Here is a 27,562-nt window from a genome sequence, read left to right as displayed (position 1 = left end):
ATCATTATCACTTTATATCTGGGTATAACTGCTTATAATAAGGTGGATGAGTCAAGAACCAGTGGGGGATTGTTACGGCTTTTTCCACATGCACAAATAAATGCTGTAATACAGTACACATGTACATGCATCATATGTGTTGTCTGTCTACATGTTAACAACCTGCAATCCATTACCAAGACAACCAGAAGTAAGGAAAGTGCGGTCAGTCAGGTACAAATATTGATCGTTGCCATTTGTGAGGTTGATATGTGCTACAATGCCATTAGGATACATGTAGATGTACACGGTATCTTGTACTTGGTCCATTTGCCTTCAACTACGAGCCTAATTGTCCAACCTGTTGAAAATTCATCATGTATATGTATCCGAAACCCACCCTCTTAAATTAATTCCAACAGAAGGTTGTTGACTATTGTCGTATCTATATAGTTATACTTTACTCTGAATGTGGCATCACATTTTGCAGCCGCAGATGGAGATAACAGTTCTGTATTTAAGTGATTCTTGTCATCATTAATTTAAGGATCACAGACTTGGCTCAGGTGCAATGCTGCCATGGCTTGAGTCTTTCCCAAGTCAAAAACAGGTGGAAACTCAAGAGGGGAGAGAACTCGCAACCTTCTGACAAGTTTATGTGGCCTTTTTCCTAATGAATAGTTTTATGAAAGAGTTGTAGGACTTTTCACCTCCCCATCAGAATGTAAATATGACGTAACCACGCAACCGCCTGTGTCGGTTGACAGCCTTTCTGCTGTATGAGGGAGAATCATATCCACGGGGTGACATGTTTCACCAGGAGAGATTATTAGTAAATAAAATGCTAATCAGTGAGTCAGTTTAATTCATTAATTCAACCTCAGTCACAAGTTTGAGGGTAATATTGTTAAAACAAGTTATTTTGAGTGGATATTGCGAAAGTGACTGTCGGTATTTGTTAACATTGAGAATAAACTTCACCTTACATCATTCGAAGACAAAGTTTGAAAGCAAATAACCTAAAATGTGTAAAAATATAATGCTTTTTAATGAGACTTGTTATTATGGAGGATTTCTGACGACATAGAGCTATCCCAGTTTATTGTCTCTTACCATATTTGTACGATTTATTGACACCAGCCGGAGGTTTATTTTTTATATATAGCTACAATTTATTATGTAAGAGATATTTGTTTGATTCATTCGATATAACTGAGCATGCAGTCACAGGAGTTTACATAACTACACCAACCAGTCATGTGGATATGACACTGGTTCAGTATTAACTGCTATTGGCTCTAAGGATTCCTTCGTCTTATGACTGAAAAATTGTTAAGTACGACATTGCAGGTATTAGTACTTTAATAATACATTCACTATGTGTGAACAAAAATGTGTATACTCTACCATTATTTGAACATTGTCTTGTGTACAAGTGTGTAGGGCCTATACACACACATGTTGTCATGATGTTTTGTTGGTAAATGTGACAAATGGCCTGTACTTAGATAAAGATTGATGTTGATTTGCATTGTGTGTGTTGCAGGAATCCCAGACAGGCCACAAGAACACAGAGGAACAAGATTAATGGATCAAGATGGAAGTGTCGCAGGACTGTAAAAGATACATATAACTGGTGTTAGGGATTACCCCTGTTATATCTTCTGGTGAGGGTTCGCAGGGCACGGGTGGTCAATGGGGGATGCAAGGACTATGTCTAGGCGGGTGTACACAGGGTCTGTGTCCACCGTGCACAGAGACATCACCGACGAGCGATACCGCGAGCTGAGACGACCAAGAAAGGTTCGCTTCTACGTCAACGGTGACCGCTACTTCAGGGGCAAGAAACTCTACATCACTCCGCATCGCTATCTCAATTTTAATGACCTTCTCAGTGACCTGACCGGTAAACTTCCCTCCAAGGTTAATCTTCCATATGGCGTTAGGCAAATTTTTACACCTGTAGGTGGCCATAGGGTGACAGACATTGAACAGCTTGAAGATGGTGGTGCTTATGTATGTGGTGGCTTTGAATCCTTCAAAGCAGTTCGCTATGGACATGAAGATCTGGAACAGTGGTCAGTGGGTAAGTAACTATGCTGACGAGTAAGTCTGTTTTATTTACACACACAAACACACACACACACACACGCACACACCCACCTCCCCTTTCAAAAGCACACACACACTCTATTTCACATCATTAAAAGGGACAAATGCTATTTCACGCAATTTGTGGAATTTTACTATTCGCACCATTTGATTGAACCGTATGAAATGCAGTTTCTTCCATAGCCATGCAACTGTTTGAATTTGACAGGTTAATGAGACATAGCACACCGTGCCGGCTTAAATATCATGGATGAATACAAATACTGAAAGAGAAACTAAAGAATGGCAATATTAACCTTGGTACACCAAATAAAGCCAGCTCTATAGTTATTACATGTTATATGTAGAACGTGCTCAATCATGTGAATGGCCAAATGACTGAATAGGGTGTGTCTGGAGACAGAGGCTAAACATTATGGTATCGGGAGAAAGACCACATATGCTTCATCCTACAGTGATACATTGTACATGTACAACATCTTCAAGGCCTCAAACTTATCATACTCTGAACCAAGATTTAATGGAAGTATATTAATTATTTTAAGTCATTTAATACATTTTCCTTTTGTAATATTGTTCCTCATTCATGTTATCACCAAGAAATTCATGTGCATGTTTGCCAGTGGGAAGCTCAGTAATCATCTGTGGAATAATAAGATTTATTTGTAAACAAATGAACATGAACCCCTACAATTTTCAGACACCCACACACGCAGATCAGGTGGCCGTTACTACTCAATGGGTAAAGTTACTTACAATATGCATGACATTGTAAACTTGACTGAAATGTAGTTGACCTTAACACCAAGTAGGTTGCTCCAAGACCTTGGCTGCATGTTGTATATATGAAACATGTGTAGCTTTGACTTAGGCATGTTCGGCGTAAATCATGCCCTAATCCATTAGATTTAATATTAGCTTGCAACATGCAGCCAGCTTTGTAGACTGGTACATGTAATTCACTAACAGAGTTATTATTGTGTAGGCTTCGTCAGTAGTGAGATGCATTCATGTGAATGTACTACTAGTGGGTATCAAAAAAAAAACACAGTGCTATGGATTACATGTACTTTATTTCATTTTTTTAAATTTAGTTTGAAAGCACTATTTAAGTAAAAAGCAATTAACTAATCATTGACATTAATACCACTCAAATCAGTATCTGAACCTACACCTATGTTGATTTTCAGGGATGAAAATTTTCAGCTAATTTTAAGGGAAATTATGATTTTTAAAGTATCTAATGACCAAAACGGACAACGTTGATATTGATGGAAAAGATTATATTTTTTCCAAAATTTTTTTCACCTAATTAAATGCAGTTTCCCTAATTCCTCAACCTTTTTGCATATGAAAAAGCAACTCCCAATGTACTGTATAGACCCTTTTATCTTACCTTTGGAGACAAATCCCTCTTGGTTGGATTGACCGATTTCAAGAGATTACAGAAAGTACAATTTTACCAGTATACACAGAATAATGCCATGACAATATGCTTGACACATTGTCATGCAAACATGCAACAAGGTTGAAGAAATGTTTGAATATGAGATACTTTTATTATTCTGTTATTTATACTCTTCACTATGATTTCAGAATGTGCAAAATAAATCTGCTTTAAGTCAAAGTAAGATAGTTGCCTGTAACTTTAGATATAGTATTCACTGGTCTTTCTGTTGGTCTTCACTTGAGTTTTACTTTTCTTTGACTACTTGTAAAAGACTCTCAGAGACAGTTACCCTGTTTAACAGGCACTATCCGCATCGCCAATACATGTTTACTGTTGCATAGTTAAAGTATAGTATAGTAACATGGCAGTTTTGTTGCAGTGGTATAGAAAGAAACCACTGCATCCATGAAGGATGATACATAGCTATGTGAAATAGTAAGCCCAATGAAATAGCTGCGTGAACTCATCTTGTTATTTTCACAGCTACTGTATTTAAGCCAGGTGATAACGATAAATTCTGTGAATAATTTCTAGCACCTGTACCTAAAAGTACTTTCAGCACATTAACTGCTTCATTACCTCCCAGTGTAAAGGAAATATAACATATGATATCAATACATATCACATTTCTCTTTTATAGTTAACTTGTTCAAAAAACGTAATTAGAAATATATGTTCAGATACATCAGCAAGTGTAGCCCTCAGTTTTCATTAATTATTTCTATGGATCAGTAAGAATAGACTTGTTGATTTGAGTTTCCATGCATGATGTGCCTCCCAGCTGACCTTATTAGCCTGTATTCAGGAAAGGTTTTATATAATTAGATCTTGGCAGATGCCAGGCACAGGACATTGGGTTCATTGGCAATGGCCTGCCATTGTTTATCTTGACAGGACAGTGATTTATCCTCCTGTGTATTGTTTGTACTACTGTCCCATCTAGCTCCATTTCATGAGCTACTAGAGAGCACTTATACTATGGTTGCATGCTTGGCAAATCTCCAGTTAATGTGCCAGTCTTTAAATAGGTGGATTATTTTAGATTGCGTAAACCAGAACATCTCACCATTGTATGGCACAGTGGTGGAAATTTGTCAAGCCTGAGAGAACACCACATTACATGTGTGTTTTCAATAGACAAGGTGTAGATACTCATCATGCACCGCAGCTTTAATCAGTGCTAGTCCTTTGACCTAACATATGTACATGTCATAAATTGGTATTGGATAACCCACATGGCTTAGAAAAAGTCCCTGGCCACACATGGCCTACTTCAAGGGCAAAAGCATACATGCTGATATCTCAGGGCTTGCTGTGTTTACAGCTTACAATGTTCAAACTGGCTAAGCTTTCTTTGATACCCAATTTTTCATGGTTAATGCAGTAATTTCACTGAGCATATTGCATATACACACAATAGCCTGTTGACCAATTAATAACAGTCTTCTGCTAAATGTACATGCTGATGTATGTGTAGTTCCTGATGGTCCACACTTCTTCTTATATTACCATTCTGTGTATTTGACTTTTGTCTGATGGGCTTACATGTACATTTAAATAGTTGTATGGTACTACATTGCCAACTCAAAATATAAACTTTTATGGGTGTTGCAAAATTTCGTTTTGAAATTCTGCTCACAAAATAGATCAGACATGCAGCGTTGTAGCCAGTTTGCCAAAGGCTGGAGAAAGTACTAAGTGACAAATTCTAGGCTCTAATTTTAAAGCTAATTATCAGTGAAAGCCTGTAGTGCCTATTTTTCATTTTCATTTTCTCTATGTTATAGTATTGTTTACCACATTGTTATTAATGAAATGAAGTTGTTCATTCACCTAGCTCATGTGGAACCATACTACATGTTCATGTATTTCCTCAACCATTCTTCATATGACATGTATGAAAGAACAGCTTTCAGTGCAATTAATACACATTTTTAATTTGATTTTGGAGACAAAGCTACATTTGTTAGATTTACCATTTTCAGGGCTTCACAGAAAGTATAATATTATCAGTCTACGCAGAGTAATGTCTTCAGAATATGCTTGAATGTGCTTGGATACCTTGCAAACATGCGAAAAGGTTGAAGAATTATGGCATTAAAAGTTAACCGTGTAATGATCACTTGAGTTGTAGGCTCTAGCCTTGACCAGAAAACATTTGTACACATGGGAATAGCATGTACATATCTACATGTAGGGTCCACTGTTGGCTGTTGTCCAAGCCACTAGTATGTCAGACTGAGAAGGCTTTATTGGCTGTGACTTAATCAACACTGATTGATGTGGCTGTCACAAATGGACTCTTAATTATGTGAATAGAACTTTATTGCCATATTCGAAAATGAAATGTGTTTTATCATCTTAATCAGAGACTTGTGAAACACTGCTCTGCTAAACTGATGTGTACAATCCAATACTTTCTTACAGTTAGAGAATGTTACTGCAGTAAATTCAAGTGTAAGTGTCGGTTTCAAGATTCCATCCTTTCATCTTTAATTTTTGAATCACTATGTTGTCCCAGTTGCCCTCATTTAGTTTAGCCTGGTCTAGTGGTGCCCTGACAAAACTTGGTCTGCTCCTGGCAACCTCTCAAGTGCTGTGCGGATCAAACTAGTCACTAAGTAGATCAGCAGTTTACTTTAAGATTCCAGAACTGATAAACTTCCAGAACTGATAGCTTTAGATCACTTGGCTTTCATATTAAACATACAACACTGAGATTTTAATACCTGTATGTTGTCTACGGCTCACTAGGTGAACATTGCTGAGAGGCATGCATTTGTAGATCTTACATCATGCATACATGTACATTAATATGTTTATACACGTACGTACAGTCCAATCCCTCTGTGCACGTTGTGCTATCAGTATCATAATCTTCGTATAGTACATGTATTTTATCATGTGTGACATATACATGTACATGTGACTAGTCAGACAGGCCATATTAAAACTACAGATACACAAGTAATGGTAACGACATATTTTATCAGTTCAGTAAGTACATGTATTATGTTCTACGAGGAAAATTAGTACATTTATTTTTGCATTTTCCTCTTTAAGAGAAACCCTATAGAAGTATTCATAGCTTAATCAAGGTCATTGCTGGTGAAATCTAATTCTACTCATTACTACAAATATTTTTTAAAAAACATTGTTTTATTGATTACGTTGCATAATAAACATTGCTTTATAACATTTTACCAGATTGTGTGCTTGTTGCATTGATTTTAATAGCAAAATAGTGCACATGTATACATGAAATCTATAATTTATTAATGACATTTCTGTGAGTTGTCTGAGGATATTGATTGATGGGAAAATAAGACCTTGAGGACTAACTTGTATATATCTGAGTATCAGAGATTGGCTTACCCATGTTTTCACCATGGAGACTTTTGTGACGAGTTTGATAGAGAGAAGTAAAACTGTTTAATGGACAGTAGTATGTGTGGGTTGACTAAATGGCTACCGCTTAGTGACCAAATGATTGATCTGAATGGCAGCCTTAGATACATCAGAAGAGGACTTTGTGACCTTGAAGTGTGTGCGCTTTGGTAAGGGCGATATACATGGATACACATGACAGCCAGAAACATGGGAAGTGGACACAAACTTGGAGGACAATGATTTTCTCTTTGACACTTGTCAAGCTTTATACCATAAGTCACTGTGGCCTTGGTGAATAAAACTGACCCTGCGATTTTTCTTGTACAGAAGCAGAGAGCTTCAGTTGCAAAGTTTAGGAGCGACTTGGTAAAAATAAACTAACTTCACTTGATTTCTGTCCAAAAGCTGTACATGTAAGTGGACAGTGTGAAATGCATATATCTAGACATGTAGCACACTTAGTTATTTTGAGGGGAAAAGGTGCATGTCCATGCACTTAACAGAAGGGTACACAGACTGCAGAGTTCACTTCTCTGCCAAGACCTATGTGTGTGCTAGTAGTAAGACTCTTACTGGTTTTCCTAATCATGTTGACAAGGTTACAATTATTTATGTAAAAAATTTATTACCTGAGTCTTACTCTGGATGTGCATCAACAACTAAACTTTTCTTTCTGGGCCTCTTGGCAGTGTGACCCAGCATCCACACACACCCTTTTACATTGACATCCAATAACGATGGGGAAAAAAAAAGGTTAAATACCACGTTCTTTGGCAGGTGTACATCTTTCTCTTGCATGACACCTCTCCATGTTGTGTGATATGTTGAACAAGGAGCTGTTCAAACTGCCTGTATACATTCAGAGCTCTGTTTCTGGGCTATATTGCATTATTGTTGGCCAACTGAGAACTTCAGAACGAAGAATTATGTCAAAGAATTTTGTAAATCTGTACATGTGATCTGTTGAGATATTTGTTGTGGGAATCTCAAATATTTTGTTTCGTAAGATTTTGCTGCTTGATATAAAATAGTTTCAAAAGTCCACCACGCTTCATAGTTCGCGTCTTCATCTACCCTACTTCTTCTGCTGATTGGAACAGTTGCAGGATTAGCACTATTCGTTGTGTTGTTGCTTTTTGCATGTAAGAATGTATGTAGCTTCACTTTTCAAACTGCATGATGCTTTATCTTCTTTTATATATATCTGCAGGGCATGAAAAAATGGGCCATACTTTGATGCTGCATTGCTCCATTATCCTTTGTTCAAACCCTTTTAAACTTTAGACATTCTCATTGCATAATTTTGTTAATATACTGACCAGTTTTCAAGGTCATAGCTTGAGTAGTGTGTACACAGGGTTAAATTGAAAACACATCCTCAAAAATGCACGTTTCAGTGACCCACATTGCATCACCTGTCAGGTGTTATGAGTAGAGCATGCGCTGCACCTGTGTGACACGCGTCAGTTAAGTGTTGTCTGGAAAAATTGTCTATCTCTAGTGTCAGAGAAACCCTTCTGCCAGATAGGCACAAGTTTTGCTGAATCAAGATGGTTTTCTCTGGGCAGACAAGGAATTGATCACTTTTTCAAGTAAAACAAGGTAGAACATCATTTTGAAATGTCCAGAACATGAGTTTTAACTCTATTTTGATTTTGATCCCATGAACAGAAATCTTGAAGGATGAAATTGAAATTTGGTCTGTATACTTAAGATATAATGGCTTTTGGGAGTGTAAATTTTTAGAAACTGATGTGAGAGGGTTTCGGAAATATTGAGTGTCAAAGTTACGGCCCATTTTTTTATGCCCACCTGATATATTGATATATTTTTTTATTGGACTCTGAAGTACATGTTTCCCATATATTGTTTTCTCTCTGAAACCCTTGGAGAAGAACGGTTTCATTATAAATTGATCAAACTGCCTTCTTTAAATAAAGATATTATTATTATAAGGAATTTTGTCTCTAGTCTAGATATGTAATGACTTTTGGCTGTTTTCAAATACAATAGTTCTCACTCTGGCCATAAGGTGGTGTTATTCTCCCAGAGCTGTGACCAACAATATGTGTTTAGCACCTTGAGGAGCTGAAGACATATCTGTATGTATTCTTCTCCATGCTTGGTTTGTCGTTTTGTAGGATTGTGTGTAAACTCTTATGGCCTCTCTCCTATGTCAACATGTTTCGGTAACTTTATTTGTTCATGTTATCATTGACACTAGACGTCCTATGAGTGCAATTAGAAGTGTATGCACTCAAAAGTTGGATGTTATGTGGTCTCTGGACAGCGATAGTAGGCATGGTCTGTGCATATCTATGGAATCTTAGCTTTCTAAGTACCAGGCAGACTGAGATCAACACAGCCAAGTTGTTCTTCTGTGTACAGCTCTTCAGAAGCCTGTCACTGACTGGACTTTACCTTTGTGCAAAGGGGGCTGTCCCATTCGTCAGCAGGGTACAATATTGTCCCTGCCAAACCTATTGGGGGTATGGTAAAGTTCATCTGATTGGTGACATGTGACCTAGCTGATAGTGGAAATCTGAGGAGTGCTTAGCATGGCGGATGTAGCAAGCAGTGGAGAACATGACTTGTCTTAATGGATTCTGGTTCTTTTAGTTAACTTTGTTCTGCCTCACCCAATGAAGATGTAAGGAGGGTAGTCTGTGAGGTGTTAAGCACACATGTCAGGCCTGGAGCCTGTCCTGGCTAAGCTGATATGGCGGGCATGGGACAGTGGTACTATGGCCATGTACATAAACCCACAGACTCTCAGGATGCCAGCAGGAAAGTACCTTTTGTCAGCAATGGTCTACACATCCAGGGGGGCCTGCCTCCTATTGGTCGTATTTCCCCAGCCTACGAAAAAGTCCAGTATTACAATATTGTTAACTGCTCCAAATATATGTATCGGCCACATGGCTGGAAACCAGGTGAGCCAGGTATATGATACTCTGTTTGGGAATAGTTACAGTGTATATAGAGTATAAGTACCCACGTGGCCTTTGTTTTGGAATAGTTACCATGTACATGTAGTGTTAGTTTCCACATGGCCTTTGTTTTGGAATAGTTACCATGTACATGTAGAATTAGTTTCCACATGGCCTTTGTTTTGGAAATGATTACAGTGTACATGTAGTATTAGTTTCCACATGTCCTTTCTTTCGGAATAGTTACAGTGTACATGTAGAATAATTACATTAATTCTTTGACCTTTTCAAGCACCACTGCTACTAATAATTTGAAGCAATCTGAGAGAACTATGGCTTTAGAGGTGAAAAAGGTTGAAGACTGGCCGTTGATCTGGAATGTGTGTATGTATGCTTGGGGTTTAATGTCGTACTTAACAGTTTTCTAGTAATTTGACAACAAGGAGGCATAAGGTTTGTTTACATGCATATTGTGTCTCCTTCTGGCAGGGCGAGTCCATGCCGCCAAAGTGCTGTTGCCACTGAAGTATCATGCTGTAGACACCAGACATGACACCCCACCCAGTCACATTGTACTGATACTGGACCAACTTGTCATGTTTCCTTGTTCTAACCACTCAGTGCTGAGCACCAAGCAAGGCAGCGACAAGTCCCATGTTCAAAGCCTTTGGTATGAGCCGATCCAGGTTTGGTCCAAAGGCCTCACCACTTCGTGGCAGACGCTCTAACATCAGGCCACTGAATCAGTATTGATGTGGAGTAGTTACACATAGTAATAATGCAGTTTACATCTGTTCCCATGAATAGTTCCCACGTGATATCTGTTTGGGAATAGTTTACATGTAGTGATAGTTCCCATGTGGCCTTTCTTTTGAAATAATTTTAGTATCCACATGGACTTTATTTTTTACATCTAGTGTTACATGTAGTTTCCACATAGTACCTGTTTGGGAATAGTTCCACTGAGTGGTACATGTACTTCCTGTATGGCCGTGAATGGAAATGGTCAAATGTAGTATTATTTCCAGTGGTGCCTTTGTTTTGGAACAGTCACATGCACATGTACTATCCACATGGCTTCTGGTTGGACGTACACTGTACATTTAGCGTTAGTTCCTCTGTAGCATTAGTTTAGAAATAGTGACCTTGAAGGTAGTATTTTTTTCCCACATGGCATCTGTTGGTAAATTCACAAGTACACATATGTATCTCATGTAATTTACTATTCATATGAAACATGTTTTGATAGAGGTTTGTCAGTACATTGCTTGTTCTTTACTTGTGAATCTTGTGAGGAACCGTTAATTAGTGTCACATGATATACAGCATATTTCATTATCATGGGTTAAACTGCCTACCTTTGATGTACATGTATATCCAGATGTACAGGCGCATATTTATATCGTTCATCTTAGTACAGGTAACTTCTCAGATTCCTCTCAAATTTTGTGACCTTTGTTTGTGGGAATTAATGATTCTGCAAGGAAAACATTAGTATGTAAATTATGTATGGTCATTGTCTGGATAAGATTAAAAGTGCAAGCTGTCACCTTTGTGGCATTTAGTAGCCTGTGGATTTCACTGACAGGAAACATTCTCTACATTCGTTTAGACAGAAAACATTCTCTACTTTCCTTTAGAATCCCCTTGCCTCACATTTATGATGTTACCAGAAATCCCCAGTATGCTCCACTTTGCCAGTTCAAAGGGGTACTTATTTGGACATTTGTTTTACAAACGATAAACCAGTGAAAGTTGTTGATGGTGATCCTTCCATTGTTCAGGGCTCTTGCTTTATATTTTCGAATGTCCAAGTACCCCCTGCAAGTTTGTAATGACATTGAGAGTAGTACATATGTGGGTAACTGTTACCAAGACATAAAATCACCATCTTTGTGTCCAGGTATTATGATTAATAGGCTTTGAAAACTTCCCTGCAGAACTTCCTGAAATAAAAACAAGAATTTGAATTTCATCCTTACAATGGTTCCAAGCAGCATTTCAGGCATCTTGGTGTGTTACATGTATGGTTGTTACATAGTTTTAGTATTCTACATGAATTATATAAAATGTGCTAATATACATGTATCATAGCTCAACAAAAATGCTGTCTCTTTGATGAGGCAATAGTTACTTATCTTTGGGTGAAAGTATTTATAAATGATCTGTCTTTATAAATGAAAGGAAAATGTAGGCAAAAATACATGCCGGCAAAAAGTGATTGCTGAATTCCATTAAAACTACAACAGAATGTTCCTGAGAAGACTACAATGCAGAAAATAAGTCATTCTCATGATAAATTCATTATTGACTTAATTGTCAAAAATTGTTTCCTTTTTCCTCCCAACAGTATGCAAATATATGGTTGTATAATGGTAACCTTAACTGGTTAGACAAACAATCATGAACACCTTTAAATATTTCATCTGTGTAAATTCACCGAGATTTGTTTATTTTGGCCAAGCCAAACACAATTGCTAGGAGATGTTTCCAAGAGGGCGAGCCGTTGTCTTCCAGGCCATAAAGTGACAAATCAGGTAGTATTAATGTGACCTCTTGTTCCCAGGGGTCATCCTGTTCAATTTAAACACTCTGCAGTCAAGGCTGTCCGCAACAGGCTGAAAATATGTGGTGCTGGACAAAGGGAATATGTACAAGGTTTATAGCCAATAAAATGCCCTTTCACTTTACAGAGTTCCTTTTAAACTTTAAGAATTGGCATAAGAAAGGATATTTGTAGCCTTAATATCCAGCCGTGTCACTTAGTTAGATTCTATTTCTGCGTATGTTACCATGAAGGTGGTGTATGTTCACTGTACACTAATGTAGGTGGAGTTCAGACTGACACCGGGCTGGGATTGGCCTTTTAAGTCGCAGTTTTTGTAGCCAGTTCAGAGAACAACATTTATTCTGTAATTCTGTATATTTTTCACCAAGTTTTCATGTGAGATATTTGGAGACAGTTATCCTCAGCTCGTATCATGATTTGTTGACACTAGTCGTCATTAGTTACCTAGTGCACGAGTGATGATTGAACAGGATGTTCACAGTGCACATGTGCAGGTTGTGACAGATTCAGGCAGAGTGGCAATATCGGTTTTGAAGTCGTAATAATTAGTGGCCAGTTAGTGTTGTAATGGCTGCTGTGGCTCAGCCTCCTACTGACGAGGAGCTGCGAAATCGTCCAATCAGCCAGAGGCATGTTTACCACATTCAGATTGGCCCTGACCCTCCCATTCTCTACAGGCGCTACATCTGGGGGAGGCAGTGTGAGTATGCTCACTTTCGCACCTGTAATCATCAAATGGATCACTGCCACCCAAATTTCTAGTTTACCCAAGACTTTATTTGATTGAAGTTACTCAGGCAATATTCACATCGTAGCATTATGATTATTTGAAGAATTTAAAGATAGTCTCATACATGTATGTTGTCCGATGTTCTTTGTGCATAATTTAGACGTGTTAATTCATTTTTGCAGTTACAAGTCAAACATCAGTGTGCAGTGAAAGTATAACACTAAATATTGTACCCCATTTTTGTGACAAAACTGGTACAATTCTGATTGTTCCTTGCTTTTAAATAGTAGTATCAGGTCATAGATGTGGATTTGTCCAGATTTGAGTTATCTTCCCTGGTGCTAGGAGCTACCTGGTAACCTGATTGTCAGGGTTGGAATGTCCCAGACCCAGAACTGCCATATATCTTCAGTATAAGTTAGCACACTTCACCCTGTTTGTACCTTAACATGCATGTACAGTAGAAATCATCATGTACCAATTAATTTTGGTGTGTATTTTTGTGAGAATTTATACTACTGCCTCCTTTGAATCAAATTAAATTCATAGTGTATAAAATTTATGTCATGTAAATTTCGGTATACTATCCAACAAATGGAAATAAATGCATATATGTATATTAATAACGGTCACTTGAAATGTTTATTTACATAGTTATTTGGCCCAGTATAATCATGTACATGTAACTTTCATTTCAGGATAGACGTAATGAGTTTGTCTTTTAAACTCACATTGGTAAAATGACACAAATTCATGTTCATGTTTGTTTAGATTACATGTACATTTTAACAATGTTGATCTGATATTAATTTCTGAAAGGGGATCAGTCCATTTACTATGTTCATTGTGTTGCTTTTATTTAATATTAATAAATGATTTTATTTATTATTAATATATGAACTTACATATACATGTAGCTCTAAAATGGCTTTGGTAAGCATTGCCAAAGATTCAGTTTATTTTAAGTCAGTTATTGTTAATTATTTTTATTATCTCTCATTCATTTTTACTAACCTGTGGTTGCTCCCTTTTTATTTGAGTCTGTCAAGGATCACCAATCTTCAAAGTATCTGTTCACTGTTAGCCAACATTCTTGTCTTAAATCCATGACCAATTTTTAGTCAGTACATGTAGCTTCAGGCTATTCTGAGCAGACAAGACTTACATGTAGCTGAAACATTTAATCTCTTTTAAAGCAGATTTCACGTTTGCCTTACATTTATGTGTGCAAGTGTATATTACATGTGCAGGAGACTTTATGGAAGAAAAAACTGTATGATGCTTTGTTCATTCGATCTCTGAATCGTGACATTTGTCTGAGTAGGAAACAGATGCTCTCTGTTTTTAAAATTTAATTTATCCTGTCTGTCCATTGATGTGCATGGTATATCTGCTTTGTTTACTTACCTTGTGTTTGTGTATTTACAGGTCGCCCTCACAACCATGACTTCCATGATTACTGGGACGGCCAAGGTGGAGGGTATGGTGGCTATGGAGGATATGGTGGGTATGGAGGACGGGGTGGAGGCCGGGGTTACTACGGCCACAATGGTTTCCGTCCTGGAAAACAGCTTCATGGCTCCTATCCAAGAAAAAACTATCCTCCGGCAACATTTGGGCAGCGAGAATACCTCATGCACTCAGATGGAGCCAATGTTAAACCGAAAGTCATCACCATTGTCAGAAATGGGCCAAAGCCACGCAGTACGGTTAAGATGCTACTTAACCGACGCAGTGTCCAGTCTTTTGAACAGCTCATGGGAGATATTGCAGAGGCATTTGGTCCAAAGTGGAAAAACGACAAAGTTCGTAAGTTGTACACAATCAAAGGCCGAGCCGTTCAGAGTGTATCTGATTTCTTTAGGGATGATGATGTGTTTATAGGTGTGGGAAATGATAAACTAACCGAGGGTAATGTGCAGGATATCATAGCTGAGCTGTATCCAGATAATCCTTATGCACAAAACTTGCTCAAAGACTATGACAAAAACAGGCGACGTAATAAGTACACAATCAAGGACCCTAATGACGACAACAAGAAAGACAGCGGTCTCGGTGACGGCAGTGATGGGAATGGGGATCCATCAGAGAATGAGTATGTCATTTACAAGGGAAGACCTCACTTCAGGGATGGCCATCGCATGAATCAGGAGAGAGGGCTAGCAGCCAAGGATGAGCGCGATCGTGCCCACAGGCGGCGGCAAAAGATGCTGGATGCAGAGAGGCGGGCCTTGGAAGAAGAAAAACGGAAACGTGGTCTCGTCGGAAAGAAAGACGACCCATTCAAGAAAATGAAAGAGCAGAAGCTGAGAGAGCAAAGAGAAAGAGAGGATGCAAAACGACGTGAAGAAGAGGAGGAGCGAAGGAGGAGAGAGGCAGAGGAAGACGCTAGACGCAGAAGGGCTGATGAGGACCGTGATCGTGAACGAGACAGAGAAGACGCAGAACGTAGAGCTCGTGAGAGGCAGAAGGCAGCAGAAGATGATGAAAGGCACAGGAAGGCTGATCAGGATGCTAAAGATCGTGCAGAGAGGGAAGCTAAAGAGCGAGAAGCAAGAGCCGCCCGAGAAAAGGCTGATCGTGACCGGGAAAAGGCTGACCGTGACCGGGAAAAAGCTGACAGAGATAGAGAGGCCAGAGAAAGGGAACAGAGGGAGAAAGAAGCACGGGATAAGGCAGAACGAGACAGGAAAGCAGCAGAAAATAAACCTAAAGAGAAAAAACCCCGAGAGAGGAATATTGGCACAGACGATGATGTGCTCAAAAAATATGAACAGGGCCGGACATTAGGTGATGGTAATTTTGCTGTTGTGAAGCAGGCTAAGATGAAGGCCACAGGGAATGATTATGCCATGAAAATCATTGATAAAGCTAAACTGAAGGGTAAAGAACAAATGGTTGACAATGAAATTGAAATTATGAAAGAATGTGCGCATCCAAACATCGTCAAATTGTATGAAGATTATGAGAGCAAAGACAAAATCTACCTCATCATGGAGTTGGTTAAGGTGAGACTTTTTTCTACAATTATATGCCTAAAAATTTTATAGTGATATTTGTCAAATTTATGGAATTCAGTAGTTGATACAAAAATATTCCATTGGCATATGGCATATGATTTAATTACTGTGGTAGTCTTACAAAAGTTTGTTTTAAGTGTAATACAAGTAATGTGAAATTTACCTTCCTTATCAAATAGTATACGATATATGTTTTACAGGGTGGAGACTTATTTGATGCAATTACTCAGAGTGTGAAATTTGGGGAGAGAGACTCAGCAAGTATGGTGAAAGATCTGTGTAGTGCTCTCTTTTACCTGCATGCTCGGAATATTGTCCACCGAGATCTGAAACCAGAAAATCTGCTGGTGAGTGTATACTTGAACTAGCTATATACTGTACATGTAAGGCGGTTTTCGAATAGACACTGCATGTTATGTATGTTAGAAAAGCAGACAAGTAACTCATTATGGTGTGATATGCACGTATATGCACCTATATTTGGTTGAAAAATGAAAAGAGGCGTCCTTTTGTCTTGAGGCCTAAACAAGGATATGTGTGGTAAATAACAGAAAAGTGCATTTTTAAGGGTAGAAAAATGACCTAAAATGTTAGTTCTTTCGCTGAAGCTCACCTTCTTCCAGTAACATAAATCTACCTTTCAAACAAAACCTGTAGGCCCCTCTCTAAGATCAATAGAACTTCCATTGTGTGCAGCTAAATCATGTGCAAAATTTTAGGGCACTTACCATAAATGTTTAACTAGTTTGAGTGTTCCACCATACATCTACAGTACGTCTACATGTAGTTTGCAAACATCTGAGAGTGATTTGCAGGCTTTTAACGCCAATCAATGAAGTAAATGTGGTGTTGAACCAAACATTGCCTTTTTATGCTAGGTATGTCGCAACAAAGATGGTTCCATATCGCTGAAATTGGCCGATTTTGGTTTAGCCATGGAAGTTCATGAGCCTATCTTCACAGTGTGCGGGACACCGACGTATGTGGCACCTGAGATTCTCTCAGAAGTGGGTGAGTGAGCATCTTTATACCCCGTCTCATTATACATAAATAATCACCTTTCTGATCTCACACGTGATAACTGCTCACGCAACATACTGATTCTCTATAAATTTTTAAAATATACCTCTTCTATATAATTCTTCAATCTCTTCAATCACCTCTGCAACCAATATTTTGAAACATTCTGAGAGTGAGGTAAGGGGTGTTGAGAACTAATTTGTACAGTTTTATTAAGCTTGCATCTTTAGTGACACAAACAAATTATTTTAGCATTATAAACTATATTCTTAAATTTGGCCCAAAAAAATGTGCTTTTATAGTTGAAAAGGTTGAGTTAAGTACCCGTGAATTTGTGTAGTTGTCATCTGTGCATGATCTATTTTTTTTTTTTGAATTGTGAAATAAGCATATATGGAGTGTTTGCAAAGATCAAAAAGAGGCTAATCTAGACAACGTATTCAGTTTTTCAAATATTTCTGATAAGGCATGCAATTTGAAGAAGAATTTTCTTTTGTTTCTTTTCTTTGGGTGGGGGCGCAATTTTGCGGAATTTGGTTAATTTGATCAGACCCAAAGACCACAAAGCAACCTTAGACTTAACTCAAAATTTTAATCATTAAATTTGGTATGCTCCTTTCCGTTATTTTTGCTGAAATGTGTTGTACAGCAATTTACAGAGAATTTACTTTGTCAAACAGTGTTTTGACCTTGAAATTTTGAGTTATGCCAAAGATTGCTGTGTGATCCTTGAGTACAAATGCAGATTAAAATTTGTCTTAAATGCAGTTGAAGTAGCCATTTTATATGTTATGTGTTTTGCACTTTCCTCAATTGTGCTTGGCAGGTTATGGTGTGGAAGTAGACATGTGGGCTGTGGGTGTGATAGCATACATTTTGCTGTGTGGATTTCCCCCATTCCGCAGTGCTGACAGGAACCAGACTGAACTGTTTGAGTTTATCAAAGCCGGAGAGTTTGACTTCCTTAGTCCGTACTGGGATAGCATTTCATCAAGTAAGTTTTATTTTAAAAGAAATGGTGAGAGGTGAATGTTGGGTCATCAGTGAAACTGCTTGATTACAGAGCTTATTATACCACTGTATAGTACCAATAGGTTTTACTAATTACTCGGTTTTGTTTTGCGTTCAGTAAACGTGAAATTCCTGATGGAATTAATGTTCAAATGCAAAGAGATCCACCAACCCCACATTCTACAAGAGTTATGCCCCTTGATCCTTCCTGGCGGAAAATGCAAACTTATTGCACAACTTCAAGCTAATATCAAACTTAGCTAAAATGCTGTTTCTTTTTTTTTTTTTTTCCCTGATAAAATTTATCCCTTGCAAAGTAAAAGAAAACCAATTTTCTCAATGTACAGCGTAAAAATTAAACTTTTTTCATAAAGTCCAGCGATTTAAGACATATAACCTTAACAAAAATTAGAGAATTTCGAGGGGGTATTCCTCTACCCACAAACTTGACTGTCGTTGTTTAAGTTAAAAATTCTTGAGTATGCCATTAAACACCAACCAAATAAAAATTTGATGTGACAGAACTGTGTACTATACTTAGTTTTCATGATGTTTCAGCTGCGAAGGACCTTGTGGAGAAGCTGTTGGTTGTGAACATCCAGCAGAGGTATACGGCCATAGATGTGTTATGTCATCCGTGGGTCATGGGCGGGGGAGATCTGAGCAGCCTCAGTCAGGATGAGCAGAAGAAATTGCGAGAGAAAGGCCTGGAGCTACGAGAGGAGCTGAACCGAGAAGCCAACATGGCCTGGGACAACTGGCAAAACCGGAGATAGACAGTCACACAGCTTGTGTACTGTGATCCTGCCCTGCTCAGTATCCCTGCACATGTGGACAGTAAATTATAGGCCGTGTAGCGTATATTAGAGGCTCTGACTCTGAAACTATTTCTGCTTCACCTAAGTTGGTGGATATGTTACAGAGAGTGTTGAATGAAACTGAGCAGGCCTGTAGCACAAGAAATTAGGAACTGATCACAAACAAAACCACAGAATCATGTTTACATGGAGCACATCCATCCTCCGTTAGGAACCAGTTTCATGTGGCTGCATACGCAGATTTATTTATTTATTTTTTTAATTGGGATTCAGGGCTGGCTTACGATGTTGCACATACCCAAGAAAAAATTCAGCTTTTTTGTTTATATATATGAATTTGTTAGTACTCATATTTGTACATGATACATTCCAGTCTTTGGCATGGCAATGTAAACATGCTGTCATGGTGCAGAAGTCTGTCACTTTTTGCAGGACAAGTTAGTTTCAGGAAGACTGCTACTATCAACATATGAGACTTCCCAGCTTCCTCCAAAATACATAGTATTACAAATGCTGAAATAGTTATATGTACGTTCACAGAAAATATGAATTCAGTATGAAGTCATATATTAGGATTGGCCATTGGAAATTATTCAGACATACGACTTAGGACTAGGTACGTAGGTTATGCTTTGTAAGCTGAATTAAAACTTTGACAGTTTGAGTCTCAGTCAGTACATAGCTACAGCATTAAACAATAGCTTATGAAACTATGTGTACGCCTCACCCTCCTATTAATCGTTAGTTACAAGAATACTGAAAAAGTGTATAGTTACAGAGAAAGGTGTTAAGATTGTATGTCTTATTAATTCATTTCTACCTTCTGCCTTCTATATGGCCTCTGCCCATGACAGCCCAAGTGATTTTGTATGATTAAAAGAATTGACAACCAATAATATAACTTTAGTTAGTATAATCTTAGGTTGGAAGGGGCCATTTTGATCTGATGTGTTTGGTAAATCAACGTTTAGTCTGGAATTCTAAAAGGCAGTGTTTGCTTGACATCAGCCAAACAGCTGCGTTTGCAGATTTCAGAAATAACTTGCGTCTGATTGGTTTAACTTGAAAAAATGCCAGCACTTTTGATTGTCTCAGTGTATGCAATTTTGCTTACTTCAGAATGCGATATCTCATTTATGCAACTTCTAAAATAGAGAGGTATACTTTTTAAACTCTATGCGGTGTACTTTATTGATGCCTATATACATTTGGTCTAGTGTTGTCTTTCTGCTTAACAAAATTGTATTTACCAGTGTATGTTGTTGGGGTTCACAGCAACATAGTCTTTGTTAGCATTTTGACTGTAAGGTCAATTTTGTTCTTTCCTGCCACTGTTATACAGTAAAAACTGTGGACATTTACAGTGTACAGTTGTTCTTGGGTGTGATCAGTTTTTACACCTATTGTTTAACTAATCATGTAGACAACTTTGATTATCCTGTAGATCAGGTACCTATTTGAATTTTATCAGAGTCTATCAAGCATATCCACAGCCTACAGTCTCTTGAAATTGATCAGATTTTATAATTTATTTTCCTTATTTCCTCTGTGATAAATATGAAGATGAACTTCATGAGATCAGCTAGTGCTCTATGTTTCCCTGTGACATCTATCCTTTGTTTCACCTGAGCTTGACAAATGTCCACTCCGAAGGTATATGTTAGCAGAAGATGAAAGTGCTTTTGCTGCAACTTCTTAAGACAGATGTACATGTATATACTGTCAAGAGTGTTGGATGTGATGTCTAAGGGAAATTGTATGTAGTTTGTACATAGGAATATATTGCACTTTTGTATATCTCTATATATGTTAATTCTTATTGATGTAAATAGATTCTAATGTATTCTAACGGGGAAAAGAAAAAAATAAAAGTGCCAAATTATATTTGGACATTAAACCTTCAACCAGGCCCCTAGGTGTAATTGTATTGTGACTTCTTAAATCTAGTTGACAACAATTTTCTATCTTTTTTGTGAAAAGTATTGTTTCATATTGTTGCCTGTGATATTTCAATTGATTTTTTTTTATACTTGAATTTTATTGTACATCTGAAGTGGCTACCTATAGGTCAGTTTTTACCCTCCTGAGGTCAGAAATATTACTAACCATCAAATTTAATTCAAAGACGTTAAAATGGCCTTTTTCCATTTTAACCAAATACCGTGTGCAGAGGTAGTTAGTAGAGGAAAACATTAGAAAGGGCAATTCTTGTTAGTACTCCTCACCTGTGTTATATGTATTTCTGTGCGTGTGTAGTCAAGCCTGTGATAACATGTGTTTTGTCTGATGTTGTGAATGTTAGGTTTTAACTCGTCAGTATTATCAGACTGTGATATTTGGGAAAGCCATCATTAGACCATTCTCATGCAGCACATGGCACAATAATGTGATATGTCCATGACAATTTAATAGATTCTTATAAGTTACTGTTATTAATCAATGTTATTCAACTGTCTAATGTATATTTACATTTTTTATTTTAAAAAATTGTATTTATATTGTAACATGTTATTATTTTGTCCTGGTATACATGTTGATGGGGCTGTCACATGGGTACTGTCCACAACCAGCTGATGTTACTACATGTACATGTTATATTCAGCAGAACTTGCCAATGTCTTGTGAACTAATCTTAGTTTAGCTATTTATTGAAAATCATAGATTCTGTATGAACAACATTCCATTTATTGTATACCTTTAAAGCTGTTAAAACCATATAACAACTGATTTACTGCAAATAACCAATGAAAACGTTGACAACATACCCTGTTTAGATGGTAAAAAAACAGGGATGAAATCATGTATCCTAGTTCATGCTTGTCATGTATTACTTCTTTAACTGATTAAAATAGTGGATGTATCTTTTTTTATGATATAGAGGTGAATATTCACAATTATTACAGAATTAAGCAATTTCCGTCCATGAAATAGAACTAAATGTACCATCTTCCTCTGTTCCCACCTTTGCTGTATAATCAGTGTGCTGATTTGGAACTTTCTTATCACCTCTGTTCTTTAACATGCTGGGCATTTCTTAAGCTGTCATAGAAGAAATACTCGAAATAGGAACAAATATAAAATACTTAAAAAAAATTCATGAATTTGATCTTCCATTCTTCTGAAGCTGGTAGTTATTGTTGCAGTTAAATGATTTCATAATTACTCTCTGCATGCTTTTGTATTTTTTCAACAATCAGGTATGGCACTAAAAAATATCCAATATTTTTGATACACAACATGTGCACATTTGGCCTACATCTGACAGTTGTGAAATGAATACTTTCCTTCAGTTCTGCAATCAAAGCTGACTGATGGTAACCTTTGCTGCACAGACAGAACATTTTTTGGCGAGACCAGTTTGTTTGCATGATCATTTTAAGAATTCCTACATTTTGGTACAGTAGCCTAATATTATCAGTGCTTCATCATTGATGAAAAGTAGATCTGTGAATGGTGGTGATAAGCTGTCAACAATATTTAAATTAATTAATCTGATAAATTAATTCGGGCAGGGTTTACATAAAGTTTGTTGAAGATGACTCAATTAACCAAATCTCACACATAAAATAATCAAGCAAACAACAAATGTTCCCGTCCAAGTTTGTTTATTTGAAGGGCCAGCTTGTTGGGCAAAATAGGGATGTCGGGAAATATATAATGGCTGGTTTAGAACAAGTATTTTGACTTGCAGTTGTGTGTGATTACATTATAATTGCTTTCCATAGATATGACCTACACATTAAGCTCATTCTGTGAGTAAAAATATGTGTATCACAGTTTGCCAGTTACTTGCTGGAGGTCAGTGGTTTATTCTTGACACAAGCTGGTTCCCTCTATATATGAAACTGAGTGCATAGGATTGGTCAAGTGAAATAATTGTAGACATTAATTAATCCATCAATCCACATAGGCTATTTTTACATATTATTTCATTTCTTTATCGGTATATCACAGTAACTGAAATGTTACTTTACTGGAAAGAAACCAAATTTTCGTATTCGTATATCACAGTAACTGAAATGTTACTTTACTGGAAAGAAACCAAATTTTCAGCACACTCAATGTCCTGTTTATTGGATGGTTATATCACTCTAGTTCTGATAATCACATCCCATACATACCATTCGTGGCTGTTACACATGCAAGTGCAGAGCAAAATGAGAATTCAAACTATCATAATTGTTGACTTACTGATTATAAATGAAACTTTACTATCATGTGTTTCCTACTTCATCTGAAACTTTGTGTCCAGTGATCAGTGATGACAGAACGGAATAAAGAAAACAAGAAACGTGCTCAGTCTGAACTACAAGATATGGAACTAGCCAGTAATTAACAGCTACCTTTTTTAGTTGCTAAATTGTATTTGTGTTAATTAAAATGTACAGATAAATACTGAGGCAAGATTATTTTGCACCTTTTTTTTTTAATAAATTTTACGATATGCATGGATTATAGTTGACAGTGGAATAAGAGACCACTAGGTGGAGTTTTGTCTGGATTAGTAGTGCTTTGTTGAAGGCATCCGCTTAGCTTGACATGTTAGAGTTAGGATCGAACTGATATTTACGCTAGTAAGAGACAACTTTTGGAGCACCTTTACCTATTTCTCAAGACACATTTTAATAGGGCTTATAATATAGGAGCCAACCTATATAAGACAGTTTTGGCTTAATGACACACTTGTGAAACGAGACTGAGCAGGCCTACTAGGTATCCCAGTTTTGCTTGATTTCAAGTTGGTCAATTCCACAAAGCCACTCCAGACTAAATTATGTCAAAAGCTGAAATATGATTTTAGAACTTATTTTTGGGTGCTTGAAATATTTTTTTTTACCAAACCAATCAACATTGCGTCATTGCGTCCTGAAGCTCCATTTCTTGTGAGTTAAGAAGTTTGGAGAAAATGTTCAAACCCACAGGTTGACCAATGTTGTCACATCTGTTCAGCTGAGAATAAATTTAAGCGGCCTGTTATATGACACGCTGTTTTGTGAAAACTGGTGGTATGCCGACAGGCCATTAGTTACGGTGTCAACAAGTTCATCCAGCGCTTGGAGAACTCTTCTTCATTGAAGGCAGAAAAGATACGGCGGAAAAACGCATTATGGCAGATCAAAAACAGCAGCAGAAAACGGAAAAGAAGCCAGATTTGGGTCTTTTAGAGGAAGATGATGAATTTGAAGAGTTTCCAGCTGAAGGTATTTAATGTCTTTCGCATAAAATGTTTTAATACTATAATAACAACCTTATTTCCGAAAGCGTTGAGTCACATGTGACGGAAACTAAACCCTGTGTGATGTATCTGGTAACAACAGCAAATATTGAACGTGTTAAATTGAATGAATTGTTATCATGGTATCTTCTTGGAGCTTGTTTAATTTACTCGTTGAACTTCGTGCTTATCCTAACCAAACAGACTGGTCCCAAGCTGAAGAAGATAGCGAAGATGTCAATGTTTGGGAAGACAAATGGGACGATGACAATGTCGAGGACGATTTCTCAAACCAGCTGAGGTGAATATACACTATCTGTTGTTGTTTACACTCTTTGGTAACGTGACTAGAGTACTGGAGGTGAAAACAAAGCGAATTTAAACCAGGTGAGATAGGCATTGAAGAAGATTTTTTGCATTGAAAATGAAAAATATAGCTTTTGGCTAAAAATTTCTTTCTGGAAAAGTGATCTGAATATATCTAGCCTTCAGATATGAGAAGTTGGTAGAGCGTCCGCTTCGGGACCGGTAGATCCAGGATCAATCCTTGATCGAGTCACACCTAAGACTTTAAAAGAGGAAGTTGTAACTTCCTCGCTTGACGTTCAGCATGAAGGGGATAGTGCAACGACTGGTTGACCCGTATCAGTATAATGGCTCGGGCGGGGCGGCTTAATTGCCTTCGGTAAGTCGTCTCAGTGAAGCAGCACTAAATAAAAGAGCGGTGGAAATCCGTCCTGCAACAAGGAGGCACATTACACGTACATGCACCCTAATGATTCCTTCGTCGTCATATGACTGAAAATTTGTTGAGTACGACGTTAAACCCCAAGCACTCGCACTCACTCAGATATGAGAGTTTCAGTGTTGACATTTCAACATGTTAAATACGACCAATCAAATAAAAAATAAAAATGTGAAGACCATATATGAAATTCACCTACATGCTAGCTTGTACAAGGGGTTAACTCTGGTTGCTCCTTGCATGAGCCCCACCAAAGATCAGTCAACAGACAGTCAACAATGGATCTTCAGATTTAGTAACTAGCATTTTTTTTTTTAAATAGGAGTATTGTATTCAGCTCGCACTTTGTGTTTGTTTGATTGCAGGGCAGAGTTGGAGAAACAAGGGAAAAGTTTAGATCAGCCAGAGCCGATGAAAACCTGATGATGCCACACCAACTACATACATACCTCTCATTTTCTTTCAAGTAACACATATTGTCATCTGCTACTGAGAGTTCTCATATGCCTTTGTTGTACATTTACAATTGTCATTAAATGCTGCATTTGCAAATTATATTGCTTTGTATTGTGGATTTTTTTGTGTTTCGTCGAAACGACACCAAGGAATTAGATCACTTCATGCAGCACATGCACATTTGGCCATTCTAAAAAAAATTCTTTGTTGGGGGTATCCCCACCTGTATGCCCTACCCTGTCAGCAGGAAATTTTTGTCTTTTTTCTTGCTTATGAAAAAGATAGTGATTTTATAGAAATTAAGACGCGTATAAACAAAAGAAATTCCATTCAAAGCTCAATAAAAACATTAAGAGTAGGACCTTTCGTGGAGGTTCAGTTTATAGGTTGCCCCTGACAAACATATTTTTAATGATGGACTTTCACTTAAGTCAAGTCCTAAACTCGGCAACCAGGAAAATTGTGGAAGATAATTGCATTCCTTAGCGTAAGTGGATCATTCTTTACTTTGGTTTAGAATGAACTTTCAACTAATCAGCAACAATGTTGTCACTTCCAAAGACCAGAACTGAAACTGTGCACTAAAAATGACAGCAGCAGTAAGGAACCTGGATGGACTAAGCAAAGAGAACATGATGGTTCACGATGTTATTCAGGGAATGCGAGGAGACACGGCAGGTTTGTATATCCACTGTGGTATTTCTTACAATCATTTACCTGACAGTTTTGCTATTTGGTGTAACAGAAAGGCAAATGACAATCTGGTTTCCAAGATAGCATTCAAATTGGGAGAATGCAGATCTTGACATATCATATCAAAATGTATCTCACTATCAAAATTGAACTTGCCTGATACCAGAATTGATCTGTACTAACTTTCTAGTTGTTTTTGTACATGTATTAGGATGGAGTTAAAATGAAGATATAAATCCTGGCTTGATTTTTGTTGCATTTTGAATAATAAGTAACTCTACAAACAGTTGCCAACCATAAACCTAAATTGATTGTACATTAAAGAAATGAACTGAGCGTGTGACCTAACTCGGTGGTAAAGTGCAGGCCTCACACCAGAATGAAGTTGTGGTCCACGAAGCGTGGGTTCAATCCCAGCCATTGAAAGAGAATTTCTAGATTCCACCGCTTTCCTTGTTGATGGTTGATGGTGCCATATAAGCAGTCTTACACCTGTCTTCCACCAATATGGTGTGCATATTTGTTTGTCACAAGTTTGCCAGTGACTTCGCAAAGGTCGGTTGTTTGCCAGAGTGACTCTAGTTTTCATAACATTAATGAAACAGATAAATGGGGATCACCATCAAAAGAGAATAAACAACACATCAAAGCCAATTCTGAATCGGTTGGATGTTTCAGATTTTAGCAACAATTTTCTAGCCCTGTCAGACAGCATCTCCTTGAGGCAGTCACTTGTTATTAAAGAGTGGTACAGTGTAATGTTGTTTGTAGATAATCAAATATACATGCATCACATACGATATTGATCATTTCCAAAAGATGAAATGCAGGGTCTGACTTTCTAAATACATTACCATCTAATTACCAGCTCAACAGTCAGCAGATGAACTTTCCTATGGTATGGCCATCTGGTTTTAGGACAAAAACTACTCTCTATGATCAACAGAAGCAATTAAAGACACTGAAGTCAGTTATAAATGTACATGTCTTTAATAATCTCATTTAAAGAAATCAGTCAAGTACAACTAATATACATATAATAAATATGATATCACATAACAAAACTGGATGAAAAACACTTGTATGTGTAATTTACAGAGTAAAACATAAAATTATTGATCACACCCAAATTCAAGATACATGTAAACCAACGTGAGGACGGAAATGTGTAGAAATAGAACGTTTTGGTATGTAGGTGTAGATTAAAGTACCAGCATGAACAGTCACAGATTTATCACACCAAGCACAATAACTTACTCTTCACGGTTCAAAATCTGATACAGGCCGTTTAACTTCCTTCCAGTTTAATTCAACTTCTCAGCAGCAATGTAATGCAACTGTTGGAATGTACAAGTGTACATGAATAAGCTTAAAAGTTTCGGAATGTCAAGATACACCGATTTTGGTTGAGTGATTGTGAATAA

General features: G+C 37.4%; 2 protein-coding genes across 2 annotated transcripts in view; both read left to right on the top strand.

The window, feature by feature from the left end:
- LOC135461956 (serine/threonine-protein kinase DCLK3-like) overlaps positions 1-22,093 on the top strand; it is a 30,748-nt gene extending 8,655 nt beyond the window's left edge. Inside the window, exons 3-8 of the mRNA XM_064739260.1 lie at positions 1,526-2,065; positions 14,589-16,168; positions 16,381-16,527; positions 17,059-17,191; positions 18,027-18,194; positions 18,770-22,093. Of these exons, the coding sequence (XP_064595330.1) occupies positions 1,675-2,065; positions 14,589-16,168; positions 16,381-16,527; positions 17,059-17,191; positions 18,027-18,194; positions 18,770-18,987 (2,637 nt within the window). The 5' untranslated portion in view covers positions 1,526-1,674 and the 3' untranslated portion in view covers positions 18,988-22,093. The remainder of the gene's footprint in view (positions 1-1,525; positions 2,066-14,588; positions 16,169-16,380; positions 16,528-17,058; positions 17,192-18,026; positions 18,195-18,769) is intronic.
- Positions 22,094-24,112: 2,019 nt separating this feature from the next.
- On the top strand, positions 24,113-25,546 carry LOC135461636 (26S proteasome complex subunit SEM1-like). Its single transcript, XM_064738817.1, has 3 exons — positions 24,113-24,230; positions 24,449-24,545; positions 25,355-25,546. Exons 1-3 carry the CDS (start codon positions 24,137-24,139, stop codon positions 25,410-25,412), a joined length of 249 nt encoding a protein of 82 aa, XP_064594887.1. The 5' UTR covers positions 24,113-24,136; the 3' UTR covers positions 25,413-25,546.
- Positions 25,547-27,562: the final 2,016 nt, after the last annotated feature.

Source organism: Liolophura sinensis, chromosome 1 (assembly GCF_032854445.1).
Source record: "Liolophura sinensis isolate JHLJ2023 chromosome 1, CUHK_Ljap_v2, whole genome shotgun sequence".
Classification (NCBI taxonomy): Eukaryota; Metazoa; Mollusca; class Polyplacophora; order Chitonida; family Chitonidae; genus Liolophura; species Liolophura sinensis.
This window is presented reverse-complemented; position numbering and strand designations above follow the sequence as displayed.